The 23,204-nt window shown below is 43.6% G+C and overlaps 1 protein-coding gene across 9 annotated transcripts in view; it reads left to right on the top strand.

The window, feature by feature from the left end:
- Positions 1-23,204, top strand: part of KIF1B (kinesin family member 1B) — an 86,065-nt gene that overhangs the window by 35,109 nt on the left and 27,752 nt on the right. For 5 of the 9 annotated variants that reach the window (XM_017825704.1, XM_017825700.1, XM_017825702.1 and 2 more), the window contains 9 exons: positions 853-959; positions 1,427-1,510; positions 3,107-3,287; positions 3,639-3,711; positions 16,011-16,104; positions 16,867-17,015; positions 17,595-17,773; positions 18,728-18,865; positions 19,581-19,829. In XM_017825704.1, coding sequence (XP_017681193.1) covers positions 853-959; positions 1,427-1,510; positions 3,107-3,287; positions 3,639-3,711; positions 16,011-16,104; positions 16,867-17,015; positions 17,595-17,773; positions 18,728-18,865; positions 19,581-19,829 — 1,254 coding nt within the window. Of the gene's footprint in view, positions 1-852; positions 960-1,426; positions 1,511-3,106; positions 3,288-3,638; positions 3,712-7,896; positions 12,780-16,010; positions 16,105-16,866; positions 17,016-17,594; positions 17,774-18,727; positions 18,866-19,580; positions 19,830-23,204 lie in introns of those variants that run through there. The other 4 variants (XM_017825706.1, XM_017825705.1, XM_017825707.1 and 1 more) reach the window with 2 other exon arrangements.

The following is a 23,204-nucleotide window of genomic DNA, read 5'->3' as shown; positions in this document are numbered from 1 at the left end:
ACAGCTGGAAGGAGAGAGGTGATTTTTATTATCTTTGGAGCACCAAGCTGTGTTTGGTTGCTTAGTTTGTACATTCCTGGGGAACAACTGGAGGAGAGTACACAGACAGGGGCTGGTCCTACTCTAATGTGCATTGGGCCTGCTGAAAGGAACATCAAATTATAGGGAATTCAGCCCAGAAAGATGAATAGAATAGCTTAGGGCTTAAAAAATAAATTTTGAGCCTAGCTAGCTGACATCAGAAATGTGTAAAGTAATAAGCAGAGCAAGTTCATGAACATTAGGATTGGAAATGGAGTTGTCTGTATCTGGAATTACTCAAGTGCTTGACTTTGGAATGGGCATAAATCTTCATGCTCCAGGGATGCAGCCAACCTCTTGCTGTCTGAAGCATCAAATTATTCAGCAAGGTCTCCTGAGCCACTTCTGCTCCTTTGTTGAAGTGCAGATGGTGATTACTGGGAGGGATGATCCCTGTCTGCCAGCTGAAAACACACCGCTCATAGTTCTTGTCATTTATTTGTTCTTCCTTCTGCATCCTTTCCTAAAGGGAAAAGGAGATGCACAGGAGGGAAATAATTGCATGAAATCCAGAGGTGTTTAACATTTCAGTTCTCTCTTTAAGTTACATGTTTTAAGAGAGAGAAAACTTCTCTTTTCCTTTGTGAAGCTGTTATCCCCCACTCTGTGGTACAGCTGCAGTGCAGAATTAAATGCTACTTCAAACCTTTAAACTTGAAGGATAGTCTTAATAGTTTAGACTTTTTCCTGGATATTTCTGGGCCGTGTTGTCCTACACAGAGCTGTAGAAAGTGTCTGATTTGCTCTTGAAATATCTTCTGTTGGACCCAGGGTCGGCCAAGCTGATGCTGAGCGAAGGCAGGACATTGTCCTGAGCGGGGCCCATATCAAGGAGGAGCACTGCATCTTCAGGAGTGAGAGGAACAACAATGGGGAAGGTAAAAACCTGCTTCTACTGGCAGAGCATTGCTGAATCTTTCACTCCTCACTTGCTGCTTGGCCTGGGAATACTGGGATTTGGAAGTTTCTCTGACCTCAAGAGAACAATCAGCTTTGACTCGCTGTTTTCTTCAGTCTTAGGGGAAGAAAATAGAATTTGTTTAGGTGATAATAGCTTCAAATCGTGATAATAGCTTCAAATTGCAGGCTGCAGCCAGTGTAACAGTTACATTCTGACCTTGGTTAACTGCAAACATGAAAAAAAAAACGTAATTTCCAGCTGCAATATGTGGAGATGTCAGTAGTATTGATTTCCTCGTGGGGTTTATTTTTAACCAGCACGACATCCAGGAGTGATTCACTTTTTTGGTGTTAGTGTGAAGATAGGCAGAAAATGAGAGGCCTTGGGGGCTTGCACACTTTTGTTTCTCTGAAGTCTCACTCGTCAGTGTTGTTTTCTTTGCAGTTATTGTTACTTTGGAGCCTTGTGAACGATCAGAAACCTACGTGAATGGCAAGAGGGTGGTGCAGCCCGTGCAGCTGCGCTCAGGTGAGGAATGTTACACTGGATTTTCCTGTAGATTCTCCACATGTGACATCTCCATCATGTGTAGACAATGCTGGGTGCTGTTAAGGGCCAGGGTCACCTTTCTGGAGTGGAGCTTTTGAACAGAAGTTGATACTGTTCTTCTCTCAGCTGCAGTTTGTTTTCTTGCATCCTTTGCTGCACCAGCTCTGAGTGTATTTAAATATAATAAATATTTAAATATTCTCTGCCACGCAGCATCCTGCCTGTCCTGCTGCTTACCCTGATATTATTCAAATATTCTTGCCCAAGCCTATTGCCCTTGGCAGTCTCAGTGAGACAGAGCAGACAGACTGCCAGTTGCTGATGGAAAATTCCCAGTTTCCTGGCAAAGCTGGGATCTGACCCTCTGCTGGAGTACAACAGCTTCTCTTTGCTCCCATTAGATTTCCCACTCAGCCCCCTACATTCCTTTAGAAATGCATGAGGGGGAAGAATTAGAGAAGAGGGAATGACTTCCCTAAATTGTGGGGGTTAGCATGTCTCTCTCAAGCTCTGGTGCTTTCTGTGTTTCTCTGCCCTCCTCCATTTTTCTGCTGGTAAAAAAAACCCTAAAATCAAGCAAACAAAACCCACCTCTGAGTTCTTGTACCAAACTGTGAGTATTTTCGTGGAACCAAGTGCAGTGACTTCAGTACCAGATTGGACAGTAAAGGAGGGACAGTTTTTGCTGTTCTGTGTTTGCATGTGGTTCATATTGAATACCATGACTGGACAATTTATTTTCTCTTTAAAGAAGTACATTTTTTCCCTTCTGCATCTAGAAAATTGAGTTATTAGAAAAATATAGACATGGTGTCTGACAACTTTTAAGATCCTCTGGTTTAGTCATGTATTGATAAGGACAATTTTGGGTACTTTGGAGGTGTATTTAACTAGGATGCCTGGTTAAAATTTGAACTCCATTAATGTGCTCTCTGGAAGAGCAGAGACATTTTAATGTCTTCCAACATGGACATGGGGACATCTGATAACTGTAGGATTTAGCCAGAAGGCTTAACAAGATTAGATTTCTTCAGCTCTTTTGACATTGGTATAAAAGCAGCTGTAAAATCCTTCCCTAAATCCCACTGAGTAGGACTCCAGTAAAATCAATACATATAAACCACATTTTAAAGCAAAGTAGGCACCATCCATGTGTTCCAGTGTTTGAAGTCAGGCTTTTCAAGCTGAAACTTCTGCTTTAAGTGGCTTTTGCCTGTGTGGGAGGAGAGGAATGGGATTTAGTGATGTGTTTGATTTACTGCAACTGTTGGTCCCTCTCCCAGGTTTGTCCTTTAATTCTTTATAAACTCTGCTGGGATATTAGATTGGACCCCTGAGGGTGATGATGTCCTCTGGGAGCACTTGTTCTGACTAGCAGTGACTATTCTGTACAAACCACTCTCCTTTTTTTCTTGTCCCCTACTTAACTTGTATGTACACAGAAATCTTACAGGGCAATCCTTCCTTAGGCTGTCACCCCGTGGGATAAACGGGATGAATCCTTCAGTGATGCTTTTCAGGGCTTTTGGAATCCTTTAACTCCTGAAAGAGTTAAACTTCTCTTCCTGTTTCCAGGAAATCGGATCATCATGGGTAAAAATCATGTCTTCAGATTCAACCACCCAGAGCAAGCACGGGCAGAAAGAGAGAAAACACCCTCAGCTGAGACTCCCTCGGAGCCAGTTGACTGGACATTTGCTCAGAGGGAGCTCCTGGAGAAGCAGGGCATTGACATGAAGCAGGAGATGGAGAAAAGGTAACAAAATAACTCAGAATTTCTACCTGAAACAAAGAGGAGTCAGCAGCAGGTTGCCAGGTTCTGCCACACAGTACCTCTGCTACCCACTGTGGGAGCTCAGAAAGCTCCCTCCTCATTTTGCTGTAGGGTTTCAGTGCCCCAACTCCTTTAAAAATCATGGGTAAGCACCTGCCACAAACCCTCCAGACCTTTTGGTGAAGGGCTGAAGCTCACAGGGAGTTGCAGCTCCTTTCAAGGGCAGTGATTTTTCCTCTTATGACTGAAATTTGGGGACTGTGGGTGTAGAATAACAACCCCATCATGAAAATAATGACCTCTGACTACTTGTGTCCTTTTGTTCATCTTCAGATTACAAGAAATGGAGATTTTATATAAGAAAGAGAAGGAGGAGGCTGATCTCTTGTTGGAGCAGCAAAGACTGGTATGTGTCCTTACTTCTGATTAACTATACCTTTGGCAAACAGTAATTCCTGTCCTTGCTTATCTGAAAGTTTAGGAAACCTGCTTGGGTTGTCTGCACAATGCAGTTCTCCCTTTGCTTTCAAATTCTTTGTGTCTCCAGTGAATTTTCAGCAGTGTGAGTGAGCTCCTTCATGTTAATTCAGAGATTGTGATTGACAATGAAGAGGCTTTAATCAATTCTTGTTGGGATAGTTTGAATTTCTTGCAAGTTAACCTGAAAGAAGGGCATTTTTGTGCTCCTGTGTTTTTTGAAGTTCCTTTTCAGTAGTCTATAAACAGCTACTCTTTGGGGTGTTTGCCTTTATTTTTGTCTTGGACCACCAGAACATACTAATTTTGTGCTGCCAAAGAGATTCCTAGAACATTGATACACCAGGTGTATTTTTGGAATGATGTCTGGAAATGTTGCTGCATTGTGCATGTTTTAACCCTTCTCCCTTCCCTGCATGGAGTTCCTTGTGAGGGTCTTAGTGGTCCTGGTGGGGTTATGCCTAGGGAACAGTGTGCAAAGGGAATGTTAACTCCTTCGGAACACTGGGAATTCCACCACTCCACATATTTCTTAACTAGGAATTCTGATATAGGAGGGCTTCAGTCTCCTCACAACAAATCTCCCTGAAGTGCATTACAAGTAGAAATTGCTGCAGTCTTCAAGCACCCTGTGAATTTTAAAATTAAGGCCAAGCCCAGGAATGAAATCTAGATTTCCTTTAGAAACCTGAGTCTCCAGATCCTGCTTTAGCTGGTTGTCTTCAGCCTGAACACAGATGGAGTTGTGCCTGAATTCTGCTAAAAATTTCAAACTCGTGATTCATTTGTTTGTAGTAGGAAATTGAGACCACTGAAAACTGTGGGTTTAATGCATGCTGGGCTTTAAGCTGCAAAGCTCTTCCCCTTCTCACAAAACCAGAATGGGGCAAAGTACTGTGGCTTCCACAGGAAGAAGCAACATAATTTTAAATTTTTTTTAAAATTTATATTACACACTTAAAGACTTCTGCATCTCTAATTATTTCATCACAAAGGAATAATTTCTTGGATGGTGGGGAGTGGCTGCAGACTTTGAACCAAAGCAACCCTTAATTCAGAAAGGAAGTTAAGATGTGACTAATGTAATGTTCCATCTCTGGAATTTTAGAGTTCAAATTTGGGTAGCTGAAAGCAGTACAGCAAAAATCAGTTCAGGGTGGAAATAAAACCAGTCTGAGTATCGAGTAACTTCTGGCAATGTGTCAAACGAGATGCAAGTAATGGAATTCCCTCCCTTGAATTTTAGCTGACAGGCACAAGCAAAGCTGTTGTATGAATTAAAGATGTGGAATTGGCTGTCTGGGAAGCTGCTTCCAATCAGGCTGCGTTTATAAAGTGCTGTGGAGGGAATTTGTTTCTCCAGATACGTCACATTAAGGGAAGGCTCTTTAGAGAGTGGGTTGGTTAACACTGCAATAAAGGTGCTTTTTCGTCAAGCTTGTTTTGTTCTGGCTGGTTTCAGTCAGTGGGCAAAGGTGGAATACCACCCTACATCATCAGCAATTCCTGAAGGACACCTTTCCTAGTTGTGAGGGATCATGTCAGAGGAGATCCTTGGTCACTGAGCAGTATCCTGCTTATCACAGTGCTCAGGAAGAGTTTTTCAGGTGACAGCAGAACTTCCTGACACAGTTTGTTGTTTCTGTGTAGCTGTGCAGAGCCTGGGATGGGCAGGATTAGTGCATCCCTCCAGCAGCAGGTGAATAATGAGGGGGAAATCTGGGAGTGCATTTCAGCTTGTGTACCTTAAAAGTATTTACATTGCTGCCATCTCCAGCTGCAATATCAGGTTCTCTAATTTACTGCTGTGCAAGACTGATATTGAAATACAAATACTCTTCTTGGTCTAAATTGGAGTATGATGTTGGATATAAGAAGCTGGCTAATCCTGTTCACCAGATTGTTTTGATTTTGTGCTGAGATTCCAACCAATTTGGGTGTTTATTTGTTAGATGTGCTGTACAAAAAAAGATAAACCATAACTCTTGTCCCCCAAAATTCACAGCTAGAATATTTGCCTTGCTAAGTATGACTAGGGAACAGAAATAGTCGTTCTCCATTTTACAAATTGAATGTGAAAATGTGTTCAGTAGAGCTAAAATGGTCTGCCTGGTTTTCTGGGCCATAATGGCTCTGCAGTGACCACTGATACTGGGGGTTTATAGCTGTGCTCGTTGGTCTGGGTGACCTCTGAGTGCACTCAGGGCAATGACACAGTGGCTCTTCATCAGCTTTTGGTACCAAGACCTGCTTTACCCATAAGTAGTTCTGTGGTAGTTTTGTAACCTGTCAGAATCCTGTGGAACTCGTGAGTTAATGTTGCAGTAGTTCATGTTTTGCCTTTCTGGTCGTATCCCTGAGTGGTCAGACTGCACAGTGTCTTCCTCCAGGGCACCTTTGGTTCCCACTGCAATCTGCAGTTTGGTAGAGGCTCTTTCCTCAGGCCACAAATTTTGTCAGCTGTAAACTCACAAAGAGTTTATATTCTGTTGCTAAACCAGCGTTTTGCTTTTATTTTGTCCTAAATCAGAAGTTGATTGTCCAGTACTAATTCTAAAAAATACAAAAGAGTCACAAGAAGCTCAAATAACGTGAATCTTGACCATAGGGCAGAACAGTGTTTCCTTCACCCCCTTCCATCATCCCAACCCAAATTCCAGTGTATTCCCCATTCTTCGTGGTCATCCACCCGAAGGCTAAAATCCAGAAACCCGGCGTTCTGAGTCAGTAACCTGGGTTTCCTTTTGTTTTAGAGTAACTGGCTGTTGTTGTTCCTGGTTTCTCATGTATTATAAATCTCCATGTGGAAAGCAGGGATGTTAGAGAGAGGCTCATTAGACACCGTCGGCTGTGTTGGATTGAAGATCTTTGGATCGCGATAATCCATAGGACTTTTTGCTTGTTAATGAGATGTCTTTACTCACTCATCCTTTAAAGAAGAGTGGTCTGACTTTAATTCCTGGTTGCAGTAAGCAGTAATGGATATCCTTAACTTGTGGTGGCAGTTTACCTGAACAAACATTCCTAGAATATGGAAACGTGAAGCACTGCTCAGTAAAAATCATTTAGCAAAAGGTGGAAAACTTGTAATGAAGAAGCAAAACACGCATAATGCTTAGCAAGTGTGTGGAAGCTCCAGGCTCTAGGGTGTGAGAAGAAGACAAGTCAAGGCTATCAAATAGAGAATTCATATTAAAACAATCTAAAAAAAAAAAAAAGGTCCTTACTCTGCATTCTGCTGAAATTCATCCTTCGGACAGACAAGACTGATAATGGCTTTTTCCTTAAAATAAGCAACAAGGTGCCAAATGGGAAAAAAAAAAAACAAAACCAAACCAAAAACCAAACCACAACCCACCTCTGAAACTCTTGATTCTGGATATCCTCTTAGCTTGTAGCAAGTCTTGGAGTATGAACCACTGTCTTCACCTGTCATAGTGGCACTTACAGTCCTTTTAACATTGAACCTCTCGGCTGCTTCTGTTTCATTTTTCCTTGTGGTCTAACACTTCTCTGGCTGCTGTTGTAGTGAAGTGGATTCTAAACTTGAGCACCCCTGCAACCACGTGCAACGTTACTAACCAGTGTTAACCCGACTTACTCTGGCTGCTCATGACACCTTCTCTGATGGCTGTTGTGTTCACCTACCTGGGGAGGACTTGCTGAGAGAAGCCACAGCAGTCACCAAGGCAAATGTGTGTGGCGGGGATGTGCATGTCTTTGTAGCATGTGTGAAGTGCAGTTTTTACACTTGGTTTTTAATTTTTTTTTAAAAAATCATGAACCTGGTTTTAGTCGGTCTGTTTAAAGATTTTTTTGGAAGGGATTGGGAGGGGAAGAGTTCAGATTATCTGCTGTTTTGAGATGACAAGAACTTTTAAATATAATGTTAATCTTAATTTAGTGAAGGGCTCCAATTTTGACAGTCCATGACTCTTGAAGATACATTTTAATGCCCTAACACTCAGTCTTCAGGGACTTCCTTATCACTTGTTCTATTTTGATTTTTGATTTAGTTTTCTTTGCCTGCTACTTCTTGTTTAGCTTTTCCATTTTCTTACAATTTTAATTTTGGTTATTTTGGGGCCACTTCTTGATTTTTGTTTTTCCAAAGGATGCAGACTCTGATAGTGGGGATGATTCGGACAAGAGATCGTGTGAGGAGAGTTGGAGACTGATCACTTCCCTGAGAGAGAAGCTGCCCCCCAGCAAGCTCCAAACCATTGTAAAAAAGTGTGGCCTCCCCAGCAGTGGGAAGAAACGAGAACCCATTAAAATGTACCAGATACCCCAACGGCGACGCCTTAGCAAAGACTCCAAATGGGTCACCATCTCAGACCTAAAGATTCAGGCTGTGAAGGAGATTTGCTATGAGGTAGCACTCAATGACTTCAGGCACACTAGGCAGGAGATTGAGGCCCTGGCCATTGTTAAAATGAAGGAGCTTTGTGCCATGTATGGGAAAAAAGATCCCAACGAGCGCGAATCGTGGCGAGCCGTCGCCCGGGATGTCTGGGACACGGTGGGAGTTGGAGATGAGAAGATCGAAGACGTGATGGCCAACGGTAAAGGAATAACCGATGTGGACGACCTAAAGGTGCACATAGACAAATTGGAAGATATTTTGCAAGAGGTGAAGAAGCAGAACAACATGAAGGACGAAGAGATCAAAGTTCTCAGAAATAAGATGCTAAAAATGGAGAAGGTTTTACCCCTGATAGGGTCTCCAGAGAAAGCTCAGTCCACCATAGCTAATGCCAAGTCTCCAAACTCTGCCGGCGCGGTGGACGTGGATAAGAAGCCCGTGGATGACTCAAAGAGGAGCGAGAATGATGATCTTGCCAAGGAGGAACGTGTTTCTCAGCTGATGGCAGGTGACCCGGCTTTCAGACGCGGGCGCTTACGTTGGATGAGGCAGGAACAGATTCGGTTCAAAAACCTGCAGCAGCAGGAAATAGCGAAGCAGCTGCGCCGGCAAAACATGCCCCACCGATTTATCCCGCCCGAAAACCGCAAACCCCGCTTCCCTTTCAAGAGCAATCCCAAACATAGGAACTCCTGGAGCCCGGGCACCCACATCATTATCACCGAGGACGAAGTTATCGAGGTCCGAATCCCGAAGGAAGACGATAAGAGCAAAGATGAAGGCAAAGAGAAGGAAAGCAAAGCTGCTCCTAAAGACCCGCAGCAGCTGTGGAATCTCTATGGCCCCCAGAGGAGCCAGGATAACATCCAGATTAACAGGCAGCAGCTGAGCACACAGCCCCAGCCCAACCAGCAGCAGCCGTCGCCTCAGCTGCGCTGGAGGAGCAACTCCCTCAACAACGGCTCCCAAAAAAGCTTGAGACGCCAGAGCTCGGGCTCGTCGGAGTCGCTGCACTGCCCCGGCGGGCAGCAGAGCCCGGACCTCCAGACTTTCCAGCAGAAGCGCCACGTGCACCAGCACCGCCAGCCCTACGGCCACGGCGGCGCCGACGGGGCCCCCCCGAAACCGCCCGAGCGCCACAACCACTGTCACCAGTTTGTGACGCCCCCGCGCATGCGGCGCCAGTTCTCGGCCCCCAACCTCAAAGCGGGCAGAGAGACCACCGTATGATCAGGGGGGCAGAGCAGGCTGGGCGAGGAGGGAGCGGGGGCAATCCTGGCTGGAGGTTGGGGAGCAGCCAGGATTGGCCCTGCTGGACTCGGGGCTTTGCTGGGCCGGGGAGAGCTCGAGTAACTCACCCCGAAACACGAGGGCCCGGCCCCGCGGCCCCTGCATGTGACTTGCCTTGCGGTTGTAACGGCGTTGATTGGAGGGATGTTCGGAAAAAAAAATTTGTAAGAACTTTTTTTGTCATAGACTAGAAGACTTGGAGGGAGGGATGTGGAGGGGAGAACTTCCCTGCTAGCTCATTTACCAATTTTTTTTTTTCGTGCGTGTGTCTTGAAGTATTTTTCTAATGCCGAAAACATTGTCTGGAACTTACAAAGTGCTTCCTTCCTCCCCTGTTTTACGTAGACAATCAAAAGAGGAATTTAGTTTCTAGCATTGAATGTTTCTTGTGACCTTTTTCTCAGCAACGAGGAAACTGAGCATCTGTTTTTAAAGTTGATCTGGCTCTTCAGAACAATATTTTCCACTCTTAACTCAAATTTTTAATAGTGATAATAATCTATAAACCAAAAGTTGTCGGCTGACAAGATACGTGGCTTTTTTTGTAGAGAAATTATGAAGAGCTATTGGGTCACAACAGTCCTACTCCCTGAGTAGATGTCTCTTCTTCTGCTTAAGTTCATAATTATTGGTATGAAATTGCTGTGACAGTTAAACCTGCCTGAACGGAAGTTTATGTCAGAATATATATATATTGCTGAAGCAATACTTTGGAAATAAGCTTTTTCTAATTCCCATTGTATCTCTAAATATAATAGTTTTTAATTATTGTACTGAGATTGTGGAAAGGAACTAGGATTTTTCAACACTCTGGTGCACTCAAAAAGCTAATTCTTTTATTTTATGTTTTCAGCTTTCTCGGGCGTGAGTCTGGGAGATGTTTTTGAAATAGTTATTCTTATGAAGATTTATAGATCACTACTTTGTATTGGCTGAATTCTCCTGTAAGATGGGAGAATTGAACTGTTTCATCTTAATGTGATACCTCATGTTAGTGCCTCTGGTCTTGGATTAAACCCTAATTCAAGACTTGTTTAATAAAGGAGAAGGTTGCTTTGAGGAGAAAATAAGATTAATTTTCCTTCTCCCCACACTCCAAATGCAAGTTACTGAAGAACTGTTGATTAAGGAATAGGCTTTGGGGTTTTATGTCAATTGGAGAATCCCAATCTTAATTACAGAGGTGTTTTATCTGAGTTTCTTGAAGTGCAAGACAAAACTGCACTTACCTTTGAAAATCTGTGGCCTTAACCATAAGCCAATCTAAATCTCTGAGGACTTATTTAGCTATTAAATTTAACTTGAATAAGATTTTAAAACCACAACTGGCCACTTACTTTTGGTAAGGTAGGTCCACTTTGCAGTGTATTTGTGCTGTTTTGCACAAGTATCCTGAATTTACTTGAGGTTGCTTATTTTTTTATGAGATATAAGCCCTACTGGTAATTGTTACTTGTGTGTGGTTCAGCATAGCTGTAGGTGAGTGGCAAGTGCCTTAAGCTTATTTTCCATCTTTTTTTTTTTTGTCCTATCCTACTTTTCCCTGCCTCAGCTGTGCATGTTGTAGGTGCTGGTTGTTCCTTGGCAGCCACTGCACCATTTACATATCGATTAATCAAGTGTCAGCTCTTAATTCCCTGCACATGTTTTACTGAGGGGATACTGGCCCCTGATGTAGGAGATACAAAGTCAGTCCTCCAACTCCTAAAAGAACGAACTGGTCCCAAACTTGGGAGGTTTTTTTAACAGCAGGTTTATTTTTGTGTCCAAATCTGGCTTTGTAACTTGCATTTTGTCTCGTGCTTTGGCCTATTTGAACGAAGGAAATAAAGCATCATGTCCAAAAATGTCTTGATTCTTCAAGAAATGAAGGCTTGCAGATGAGCAATACTTCCTCTGAGCTTGAGTCAGAACTGCCAAATGAGTTTTGGGCTGCAAATAATATTCTGCTGTTGCCTTTATTTTAGAATCCTGTTTTAGCAGTGCATTGCACTTCGGTTTTGTGCATGTCAAGGGTCATGGGTTCTTTTTTATCCTCATAAAGGCTTGGACTCATGCTTGGGAAAACCCTCTCAGTTCTATAGGAATACAGGAGCCAAGCAGAGTCAGCCTGCCCAGGACAGGCCGTGGGAGAGAAAACCAAACCCATTTGATCTCATGTCCCATTTTGGGGAGGGTTGGGGCTGCCTGGATGAAATCACCACGTGATTGAGCATGGAGTGATTCTGAAATCCATGGAACTACTCGTACTGACATGAGATTAAAAACTCCTGCTACTTGGTACCTTAATGCTAGACACTAAAATGTTTGTGCCAACCTGTTTCAGCTTAGAAAGCTGAGAAGAACTCTCTGTGAATGCCTGGGTGGTGCTGGTGAGCAATAGGTTGCCATCAGTCTGTCTCACCCCACTGTTAATGCAACACTAGAAGAACAACCCTGCTTGTTCTGTTGTATGATTTGACAAAACAGAAAAAGGACAGTCAGTGTCAGAATGGAGTCCTGTCTGCTCTGAGGAAGCAGCCTTTTTTCCCCTATTTTTTAGGAGGATATTTAAGAATCTGATATTAATTAACAGTGCAGTGCCTCATCAGATAAGGGAAGCAGTGTGAGAACTGTGGATCTCCTTGCACTCCTCAGAAACACACAGAGCTCTCACTCCAACCCCCTGTTAATGGAGTTAATGAACGGTGAGACAGCTGCTTCCATACAATCTGTGTGAAAAGGCTTTCAGGTTAATGGGAATGTGGCATCCAGGGGGGAAGTGCTGTTCTCCCAAGCCGAGCTGCCTTGCCAAGTGCTGCAGAGCTGTGTGCTCTGGCAGCTGGCTGGGATCCACCTGTGCCTTAGTGATGGCTCTGAAACCATCCTTTAGGACTCACTTAGGGCCTGTGGGTTTGGGGGGTGGGTGAAATGCACCTCAGTAACACTCCTCAGATCCACTCCAACATCCCTTCTCAAACCATCTGAATTTAGGGATCTGCCAAATTAGGGGATGCTATTTTTATCAGTTCATTCAGCATAGTTTCAATATCTCCCTCACTGTTTGTCCTTTATATGTTGAAATTTGTTCTTTATATGTTGAAATTTTTCTTGGCTACTTCCCATTGAATCACTCCAGGAGCTGCCACATGAGAAATCAATGCTGTGTAACCATTTGTACTGTAAAGAAAGCAGTGAGCTGCCTTTGAATTAAATGGGATTTTCAGATCTGTCTATTGTTTAGGAAAAAAACAAGTTTTGGATTGTCTTAAGAGCAAGCATCTGCCTTGTGAAAAGCAGAACTGGTTTGTATTGTAACAAGTGCTCTTTCAATAAACTATGAAATACTCTTGTAAGTGTCAGACTTGTCTCAGTGAAATGGAAATCAAACTTGACTGCAGGCTTGTCCTGCTTTTGTTTTTTTATCTTGGGGTTGGGATTGTTTTAGCAGAGTTAAAAAGGTTTCTTTAATTGTTCCTCAGACTGATTCTTGTAGGTTCATCCGCCCTGCTTTTTCAGCTGCTGTGTGGAAAGCAGCCCCCGCAGATCTGTGTCTCCTCTCACAGCTTATTTAAAATAAATATAAAAGAAAAAAAGAGCTTTTTATAGCACAAGGGGCTACAAGCCTTACTCCTCTTCAGTGCTGTCCCATTGTACCATCCTGTGTGCTGTTTATTTAAATTCTGGAAGGAAACTGGGGGCTGGCTGTTCTCCATTTATTTGCTCACTGAAGGCAAAAGAAATGGACTGTTTTGTGCACCTCGAATGCAGGAGGGAATCACACACAGCAGTACCTTGGCAGGCACCACGTAGATCCAAAGAAATTCGGTTGTTGTACTCAGTGTTCTGCTTTAACAGCTGGTCCAGTCTGCTCTTACAAAGCTTTGCCTACTCCGAGTGTGTGGGGGTGATTTTTGGTTTGTTTGTTGGTTGGTTGGGACCTTTTTTTGATTTTTCTTTTTTTTTTCCCCTGTTTTCTCAAAATCCGTGATTGTTGTGGCTTTAGATATTTCCATGCCTATGGGGAAAATAACCTTTGCATTCCCTTTTTGCACCTGATGGAGCTGATGAAGCCACCCAGTCTGGAGCTGTACAACAACATGCACTTGGTTCCAGGGAGTCTGGGCAGGGACCTCCAGGGCAGCTCCTGGATGCAGTTTTTCCCTTTTTCCAGCAGTTGAGGCACCTTTAATTGGCACTAACAATGATGTGTGTACTCTCACTAATCAGCTCTGGAAAAGCTCCCCTGGAGAGCTGACCAGTCTGTCCTGAGAGCAAGCAGTGGATGCACCTTCCGGGTGAACCAGCCCAAAATTCAGCCCTTCAGCTCCTGCTCAGTGCCAGTCATTTTTAAATACTACCCAGCATCGAGTGCCAGGAGACAACCTCAGTCCTGCTTAGGGAAATGGTACCTATTTCTTTTTTTTTTTTCATTATGGGAAAACAAACTTCAATTATTTTACTTAGTTTTTTCAAGTAGTGTTTTAGTGTGGAGTCAATGAACAGTGTCTGCTTGTGTTAAGCATTTATTTATCTAGGTATTTAAATGTACAGAAGATACACTTACTTGGCTCACAAGTCTTGAAAATAGAGAAGACCAGAAGCAGGTCTTTGTGAGTGAATTTAATGTGCCTGGGTTTTTCATGTGGAATGTTCACAGTGGAACGCTCCTGATTTTTTGACCATTCCCTCTGCAGCTTTTCAGTTTCTCCAAAAGAATCTGAAAAGGTTCTGTTAAAACCCTACTCGAAGAGCTTTTCATTTCTACAATGTAGCTGCTCAAAATGACATTATCAACTTCAGATTACAGGAAACTAAATTCTTTTGCCTTTCCTTGCAAGTGAGAGAAGGTTGTTCGTGTCACTTCACATCTGACTTGTTTTGTCTGGATTTCAGAAGTAAATAGCATTTTCTGCATGGAGTGGGAGGGGGGAAAAGATCACAGAAAGTGCCTTTATGTTAAAGAATTTTCAAGATTATGCTGGGTATTTCAGAAAGGTAGATAAGTCTGAAACTCCTCATCAAGTCTAGAATAGTTTTCTGGTGAATCACTAGGAATTTCAGAAGGAATATCAAAGGAGAGGTGTTTGTTTTGTTTGCAGTTTTTATGCTGCTGGGCTGAGGTTACTTCCAGTGTGAGTAAGTAGCCAACTTAGGGAAGGGAACAGACACAAATAAAGAAAGAGCATTTTTGCCAAAATCAAGAGGAAATTAGAAAATTAAACTGCAGCCCTCAAAGGCTGATATATCTTTTGAGTCCACTTTTCTGTCCCTAAAGGTTATGGGTATTGAACTCATGGTGTTAAATCCTGCCCTTTCAAAGGGCACAGCCACCATTCCTTAACTCTGTCTCCAAAAAATATTACCTGTAAACCTAAAGGAATGTCCTTGAGGTTTCTCTCCTTTCCAAATACAGTCTAAAGGCCTTTCTGCCTGACCCTGGGTTAAATTTGCAGCGGTCCCCTCGTGGCTGTGTTAAATACTGAACTTGCTGTACAAAACCCAGTGATGCAGCTGTCTAGGTGAGATGCTTAAACAGAATGGGAGGAAAATGTAAAGCTTTTCTTCTGTAGCTCTCAGACTTAAGAATGTGTTACTGCAAACTGGGTGTTGGAGAGGAATTTTAGGATTTGGAGCTGTGGAAGAGAGAAGGTTGGAATACAAGATGAGTGGCTTCAAGAATTCTCCTCAAGGACTCTGTAACACTCTTAGTGAATTGTTGTTGCAACTCTTGTGTAAAAATCTTGAGAAACCAGTTGAGTTTGCCTAATGTATGCCAAAGGTTTATCTTAAAAAAACAAAATACAGTAGTGAGATAGGTTTTGAGACCAGGAGCACGGTGACTGTGTCTGTTCTGATTTGTGTTTGTTTTACCAGCAAATAATTAAAGGCTCGTTAGATTATAGTAGCACTTATTTCAAGGCATGATAAAGCTGAACAGGAAGAAAATGCTCTTGTACCAGAAGGTATTACTGAAGTGTTCCTTGTGGGGAAGCCACTGCACAGACTTCTCTGCCAGGGCAGGGGTGGTATTTTATCTTCTGATATATTAAATACACATGTGAGAGAGTGGTACTTACATGCCAAGGGGAAAATCGAATTGAAAAAAAAATCTCTCCCCCCCTAAAATCTGAAATTAATTTTTTTTGTGTAAAAAGGCAAATCAGTGGTGCTGTTAATCCTTCTGCTTGAGAAAATGAAGGTGAATAATCCCCCCCTTTTAAATTTATGTCTGTACTTCTCTCTGTTTCTACCTCTTTCCTGCTTTCCTGAAAGCAGCAAGCAGCTTCCTGAAAAAAAATCACCTTTTTCCAGCCTTTAGCGAAAAGAAAACCCCAAACATTTTCTTCTTCCAGACACAGTGAGCTTGTAAATCTTAGAAAGCAGCACTTGTGTCTGAATTGCCTTGGCTCAGTCTTCTCTCTTTCCAGGGGGGTGGCACTAAAGCAGTGCATGTCGTGACCTGGGAGCAGCAGGGGAAGGCTGTGTGGGTTTTCCTCCGTGTCTGTCTGTCCCTCTGAGCTGTTGGGCTCTCTCAGCTCCCTCCTGGCTTTTGTCTGTCCTCCTACACGGACTCTCCTCTCTCCCCACAGGACTATGAGAGTAAACTGCAGGCCCTGCAGAAGCAGGTGGAGACTCGGTCCTTGGCTGCTGAAACCACGGAGGAGGAGGAGGAGGAAGAAGAAGGTGAGTTTGAAGTTAAAAGTAATTTGGGTAAAGCCAAACCTAAAGGAACAGTTGCTGTAGCATCTCTTTCAATAGACAGAAAACTTGCTCTGGAAAGCTGCAAAATCACTTTGATTTCTTGATCCATAATCCTCACAGCATGAAGATTTAAAATACCTATTTATGGGATAAGTTCCACATGAAGAGCAGATACACATCCCCGAATTCAGTTGATGTGTAAACTGGATTAGTTTAACCTCAGGCTTTGGTTTGGTGGTCTTGAATTTGAAGGAATCTCTCTCTTCTTGGCACTGACAGAGTTCAGATGTCTTAAGCCAAAATAACACTGTTGCCTTTGTTTCCTTGTTTTGATTTTGAAAGGGTTTTTTTCCTCCTTGGTAGGAGTTCTCAGCATTCTGTGACATGTCTGTATAATTCAATTTCTGGACAATAAATAGTTTATTATTCCCATAATACTTGCTTTCATTCCACAGTTTCAGATTTTGGCTTTAATAATGGTAAAATAACTTAAAATAATAGGAGTAGAATTCATTTTGTTTCCTCTGTTCCAGATCTCCTTTACTTGATCATTAAGCTCCACTACTAAGTTTGAATCCAGTTTTTCCTCACTGAATAATGAAAATGCAGGGGTTTGTTTTCTCTTCTTCCAGAAAAGGTGTTGAGAACTTGATGACACGGTCAGCAGGAGCATTAGATGCTGCCTGTGATGTCTTTGAGATGAAGCCACAGTGTTTTATTTCTCCGTTTCTTTGCTGTCCCCAGTGCCCTGGACACGCCACGAGTACGAACTGGCCCAGTGGGCTTTCAGGAAGTGGAAATTCCACCAGTTCACTTCCCTGAGGGACCAGCTCTGGGGAAATGCAGTGTATCTGAAAGAAGCCAATGCCATCAGTGTGGAGTTAAAGAAAAAGGTGGGGACATGCAGAGCAGCTTTTTGAATTTTCTGACTCATCAGTTTTGCTTGTGTAATCCTGCTTCAAATGCTCCACTTGTGCTCTTCAAAGTTATGTCTCTTGCTTATTAATTTGGGCTTTAAAAGAGTTTGGAAAATTGTGAGTCTCTGTTTCAGGCTTGTGGCTGAGTGAACATCCCATGCCAGTCTGGCTGATCCATTCTCCTCTCCTTCCTTTGCCTTTTGCTGTTCCTGCCAATGCCATAAACACACGTTCATGTCCATCTCCCCTGGGCCCTGTATTTTCCTTTTTGCTTTCACCTTCCTGTGGTCATTCCTCTTTCCAAGAGCAGTGGGTGCTGCAGGATGTGCTGGGTCTGTAGTTTTCAGACCTCTGCTAGCTGTGACAGCAAAGGCAAGATGTGTGTCCTCAGCTGAAAAACATATTTTTTGCCATTTTGAGACAAACAAAAAAGTGACATAAAACCCCCCTGAATCTGTTTGTAGAATTGCAAGTCAAACTGGCCTCATCATGGCTTTGTATTAGGTGTCTGTGCCTGATTTCTCAGGACTGAAGTGATGTTCCTTTTCCATCCAGGTGCAGTTTCAGTTTGTCCTGCTCACAGACACCCTCTACTCCCCTCTGCCTCCGGAGCTTCTGCCCACGGAGCTGGAGAAGACCCGGGACAACCGGCCTTTCCCTCGGACCGTGGTGGCTGTGGAAGTCCAGGATCTGAAGAATGGAGCAACACATTACTGGTCCTTAGAAAAACTCAAGTATGTAAACATTACTGGACAAAAAAAATTCCTTATGTCCAAGGAACTTGGCTGAAAAATTTCCCCCCTTGCCTTTCCTTCTTCATTGTTCTTATTTTTCCTCTGTATCCTCCCAAATGCCAACTTTTATGTCTTAAATACCAGCTTTCTAGATTCTTTGAATGGGTGCACTTGCTCTCCAGCATCTAACCTCACCTTCACATTTAATTTCTGTAATTTGAGGTTAGATTTTATGTTTTAAATCTAATAAGGCTCATCACAGCTCTTCTCTCTGCATTCTTTTTTTACAGTCCTTTCACTGCAATAATACCCTTGCCACCTGCTTTATAAAACCTGGAAGTTAAGGGCATAATTTGTAATAAAAAGCTCAAATAAAGAAGATTCTGTTTCTCTGGAAGCTACACAAATTCTGACTAATATGAATTATTTCCAACACATGTAAATGACATTTGTCTTTTCCCTGTTCTCTAAATACTGACTGAAGAACTTTTTCCTACTAATAACTTCCAGACAAAGGGTCTTGCAGTGTGAAACACTTGTTCTCTTTAATTAAATAAATAAATAGATAAATGAAAAAAAGTCTGCAGTGGAATCCACTCACTTTTGAATCAAAATGCCAGCATTTCTGGAGTGGAATGCAAAGAGCTGCCAAAATTACTCAGCAACATGGTTGGTTGCAAAAAAGAGGGAAGCAAAAAATCTGCCAGAATTAGATGTAAAAGAAGAATATTTAGACTGGGTTGAAATCCATGATTTTTGTGAGCTCTGCAGTGACCTTGCCTACGAGTTTTTTCCCAGAATCCATAACACCTCAGAGCATTAGTGCAGCCCCCAAACTTAGGGTGCCGCCTCCGAGTTTGGTTCAGGCAAAGTCAGCGTTGCCTCACTCGGTGTTCCCTGCTTGTTCCGCTCCGCTCTCTCCTCAGTTTTTCATTCCTGCTTTCCCGTGTGCAGGCAGAGGTTGGACCTGATGCGGGAGATGTACGACAGGGCTGGGGAGATGGCCTCCAACAGCCAGGACGAGGGCGAGAGCACCATGACGGGCAGCGACCCCTTCTACGACCGCTTCCACTGGTTCAAGCTCGTCGGGAGGTACGTGCCACACCCTCACTGCTGCTGCACTGCCCACTCCTGGGGGAACCCTGGCTCGGGGTGTGGCTATGAACTCTGTGGCCTCTGTGTCACTCGTGTGTTTTGTCCTGCAGGGATTTCTCAGAGGCTTAAAATACAGTGGAGAGCAGAAAATGCTCTCTGGAGTGTTGCCAGTTCTGGTGTGAACTGGTGGATTCTGATTGGAGTGAACCCGTAGTAAGTTACAAGTTTATTTAAAAGAATGTAGCCAGCTAAATTCTATCCAAAGTCGCTGGAGCAGAGCTGTGAGAGTGTGAAGAACACCGGAAAAGTGGCCCAGGGTCTTACTTACATATGTGGTTGTAATAGTTTGGTCATTCCCTAGGGAAGTATCTGATGGGATTCTTTAATGTGTCCTGATGTTGGCTGCACCTTTGCAATATTTTGATTTGCAGAAACGCTGCGTTGGCAATAAGAGTTGTAGCTGTTTTAAATGGATGTGCTCTCAAGATCTTTATGTTGACATTCCTTTTCCATTTGCTTCCTGCTCCGTTCAAGGACACTCTTTCCCCCGACTTTGTTGGCGAATCCCTCCCCTCGCGTTCCGTGGCGGTGCAGGTGGTTTGAAGCCTTTGCTTGTTGTTCAGGTGGTCTCTGTGCTGATGGCAACAAACAGCTGTTAAATGAACATTCTTCTTTCCCCTGGCCCCGGTCGGTGTCCGTTGGCTGGTTCCAGCTCCCCCATATTCCATGGCTGTGTGAACGAGCGCCTTGCCGACCGCACGCCCTCCCCCACTTTCTCCACGGCCGACTCCGACATCACTGAACTGGCTGATGAGCAGCAGGATGAGATGGAGGACTTTGATGATGAGGCCTTTGTGGATGACACTGGCTCCGACGTGGGAACTGAGGAGGGATCAGACCTCTTCAATGATGGGCGCGACCCGTTTTACGACCGATCCCCCTGGTTCATTTTAGTGGGAAGGTTGGTGAGGTTCCTCTGAGAATGGCCAAAAGGGACCAGCTCTTGCTGCAGACTGCAATGGCTTTGCCTTGTGCTACACAGAATATCTGTCAGTCTAGCCAAAACATCCATGAATTGGAATGGCCAGAGAATGAGTGTAGTCCAACATGATGTTTTAAGTTCCCATGTCATGTCATTAAGTTCCCATGTCATAAGTTTTAAATTCCCATGTAGACCTAAATAATAATTGAGAAAATAACCCTTAGATGCAACAATGTGAGTAAATCTATTTCTAGAGAACTGTTGCAATGTAGGGTGACTGGGTTTGCTTCTGTGCAGGATTTAAACATCATTCAGAGAGTTCTCTACTCAGCCATCACAGGATCACTGGGATAGAATTGTAGGATGGCATTTTCTCCTGTAGAAGAGAACCCAAGTATGGTGGAAAGTCTTTAAGTCCAGTCCAATAAATCCATTTTTTTTTTTGAAAACCCATTTAACATCCTCCGCGTATGAAGAGAAAAGGTGGCATGAGGAGAAAGAAGAATGGTCCTTTCTGGATGAGGAAAAGGGTATTCTCTGAGATGATTTGGCTTCTCAGATTATGTTTGACTCTCTGTGGCCAGTATTACCTAGTGAAAGGTCATCATCACTGCAATTTGCTGGCTGGGAGTGTTTATCAGCACTTTCCCAAGGCACTGTGCTTGAATTTCTGAAGCAGGTTTGCTTCGTGTATTAACCAGTTTGCCAGTCTAAAAACAATGAGGGCATTACCAGACCTCAGTCTGTTTTGTAGACCCTCAGGACAGCAAGCTGCATTAAAAAAATGTAGCACTTTGCCCTGTTTCTTCATTAATAGTCTTGCTAAAACATGTTTCTCATGACAAGAAACAGAAATATTTTTATTTAGTGGCTTGGCTCCCCTCTCTGCTGCTTCCCACTCCCCCAGTGATGCTTTTGTGCTTCCTCGCTTCTCCTGTGAGCCAAAGTCCTGGTTAAAGCAGGGAGAGGGGGGTGTTTGCCACAGATGTGGTACAAAAAAAAGGCTCCATGGCCACTGGAAGGGAGGAACAAAGGAGGAGGGACCAGAGCTTGGCTTTATCCTTCTCTGTGCCCGTGAGCAGGAAAGACTCCACGGGCAGAAAGGTGCAGTTGCCTCAAGTGCAGGAAACTTGGCTGCATTATTTGTGAAAAGGAGGGATTGAGTTTGCTGGTCTTGATCAAGCTTTTAGATCAGTGTAGCTGTGTTGTCAAACCTCAGACTTCATCTGGAGCGGGGCTTGGAACCTCCTCGATCTAGTTTTTGAAACAAAAATGGCTAAAGTTGCCAGAAGTTGCATTAATCCTGTGTGACCTCTGAATTTGTGCCCTTACGTGCAACGCCTGATAATGTGGTTTATAAAATGTAATTCTTTCAGGTTAATCTGATTCAGGTTGGGAGTCAGTTTGGGAAAAGCCATGCGAGCTGTTTGGGGGTGGCTGTCAGCTTATTAAAGCCCAGGGCTGCTCCCTGCCCCTGCCTTGGCATCCACAGCCTGCGCTCCTGGAGCTCCTTCAGAGCTTGGGAAAGAGTTGGGCTATTCATCCTCATTTCACGAACTCCTCAGGAAGCACAACACAAGCTGAGCAAATACAGTGTAAAATGAGAACAGTTGTGCTTCCTGGCAGTGGCACAAGTTGCTTCCCATTCCCTGTTTTACAGGGAATTTTGGGCTCTGTCTCCATGGACAGACACACGGAGCTGCAGCAGCTTTGGGTGGGAGCTGCCCAGGCTGAGCTGGGAGTTGTACTGAAGAATGGAGCTGAGTTTGGATTGTCTGGGTAGAGAGCTGAGGGACTTTTTCCCAGTTATTGGTTTCTATTCTGTTTCTGTTCTGTTCTTCTGTTGTGCCCATCCTGTCAGCAGAAAGCTGCTGTTAGACTGTCCAGCACCACTGAATAGGAACTATTTTGAGTCCTCAGTGTCTTCCATTGTGAGAATTCTACTTTTGAACAGTGACTTGCAAGGACCAGGGGTATGTCCATCCACACAGATCTTGTCCTAGCACAAGGTTCAGTTTATAACAAACCCCAAATTCCAACTGTGTATTGGGCCATATGCTACAGAATGTGTAGGACAAGTAAAATGATTTTTAATATTTTTGGGGGTTTCATCAGCAATGACAAGTGCAGGTCATGAAGGAGAGGAGAAGTGGACCCTGTAGTTACTCAACTCCTTGGCCATCACAGTTATTTTTTTTTTCTCTCTCTCTGTGCTATGACTGTCTTTTATTTGTAACTTTTAAAGAAAAGGAAAAAAAGAGCTGGTCCCTTTAGCCATCTCTTCTGGCATGCTGGGCTGTCTTTAAGGCTGATTCTGTTTATGGTGTGACATATCAAGCATTTGCTTTGTTTTTAAGGGAGGTGGGAGAGGACTATGGGGTATTTCATTTAAATCTTGAAGTGTTTATTTTAAAAATATCCGCCATCATTCTGAGTTCTGTTGTTTTTGTTTTGGTTCTTTTAAAAAAATCGTGTTTGTTAAATTTAATTTCTAGTTCTGTTGTGAGTATGCCATTCTACCTCACCAATCTTTCTGCTAATCCAGCTCCCCTCTTTCAGTCTGCTGGGCTAAGGTGCAGGGGGACACTTAGGGGATGTTTGGGGAGTGGGAATCCTCCTGGATGAGGGAAGAGGAGGAGGAGAACCTTAAGATTTCGTGCCCTCCTGACCTGGCACTGCCTGGTGCTGCAGCAGATGGAATGGCACTGGGAGCAGTGTTGCTGCAGGAACCAGCTCTGGTTTGGTCCAGCCCGTGTGCAGTTGCTCTCCCTCCCACAGAAGAGATCCAGCATTTTCACCAACAAACAGGAAGCTTAAAACTTCTTGCATTATGTGCTTTTCTTTGTCCAAGTCAAAATGACTCCGGTGAACCGAGTGACTGGATGGAGGGAAGTTAAGGAAGAGGAGAAATAGCTTTTTTTTCCCTTGGGTAGTTGTTACTCCAGCTGAGTGCTTTGGCTGTCACATGTTGAGCAGCAGCTTCAGAACTTTTGCCATGCAAATAAACAGGTATTTTTGTTTTTCATGCAGGGAATACTTTCACTTTCCATTAGTTTTGGTTTGAGGTGGGAAGGTTTCTGTGGTGCCTGACTCTTGGAGTTAGTGAGACTCCCTTTCACTGGGCACATCAGTGCAAGGCTCTTCGGATTCCTTCCTGTTGGGAAATGTCTGTTCTCCCTGGCTTGAAATGTGGTTTTCAAACAGGGTGTGTTTTTTGTGTTCAGCAATTAACCACACCCCTTCCTGAACTCCATCCCTGAGCCAGTCCAAGTCAGCAATTCCAGCTGTTACAGTTGGAGTCATCTGGTTTCTCAGATGAGCATCACCTGAAATTTCAAAGCTGGAAATGAAAAT

Source organism: Lepidothrix coronata, unplaced genomic scaffold, assembly GCF_001604755.1.
Source record: "Lepidothrix coronata isolate B3197 unplaced genomic scaffold, Lepidothrix_coronata-1.0 Scaffold122, whole genome shotgun sequence".
In the NCBI taxonomy this organism is placed as follows: domain Eukaryota; kingdom Metazoa; phylum Chordata; class Aves; order Passeriformes; family Pipridae; genus Lepidothrix; species Lepidothrix coronata.
Note: the sequence above shows the minus strand (reverse complement) of the source record. Positions and strands in the feature narration are given on the sequence as shown.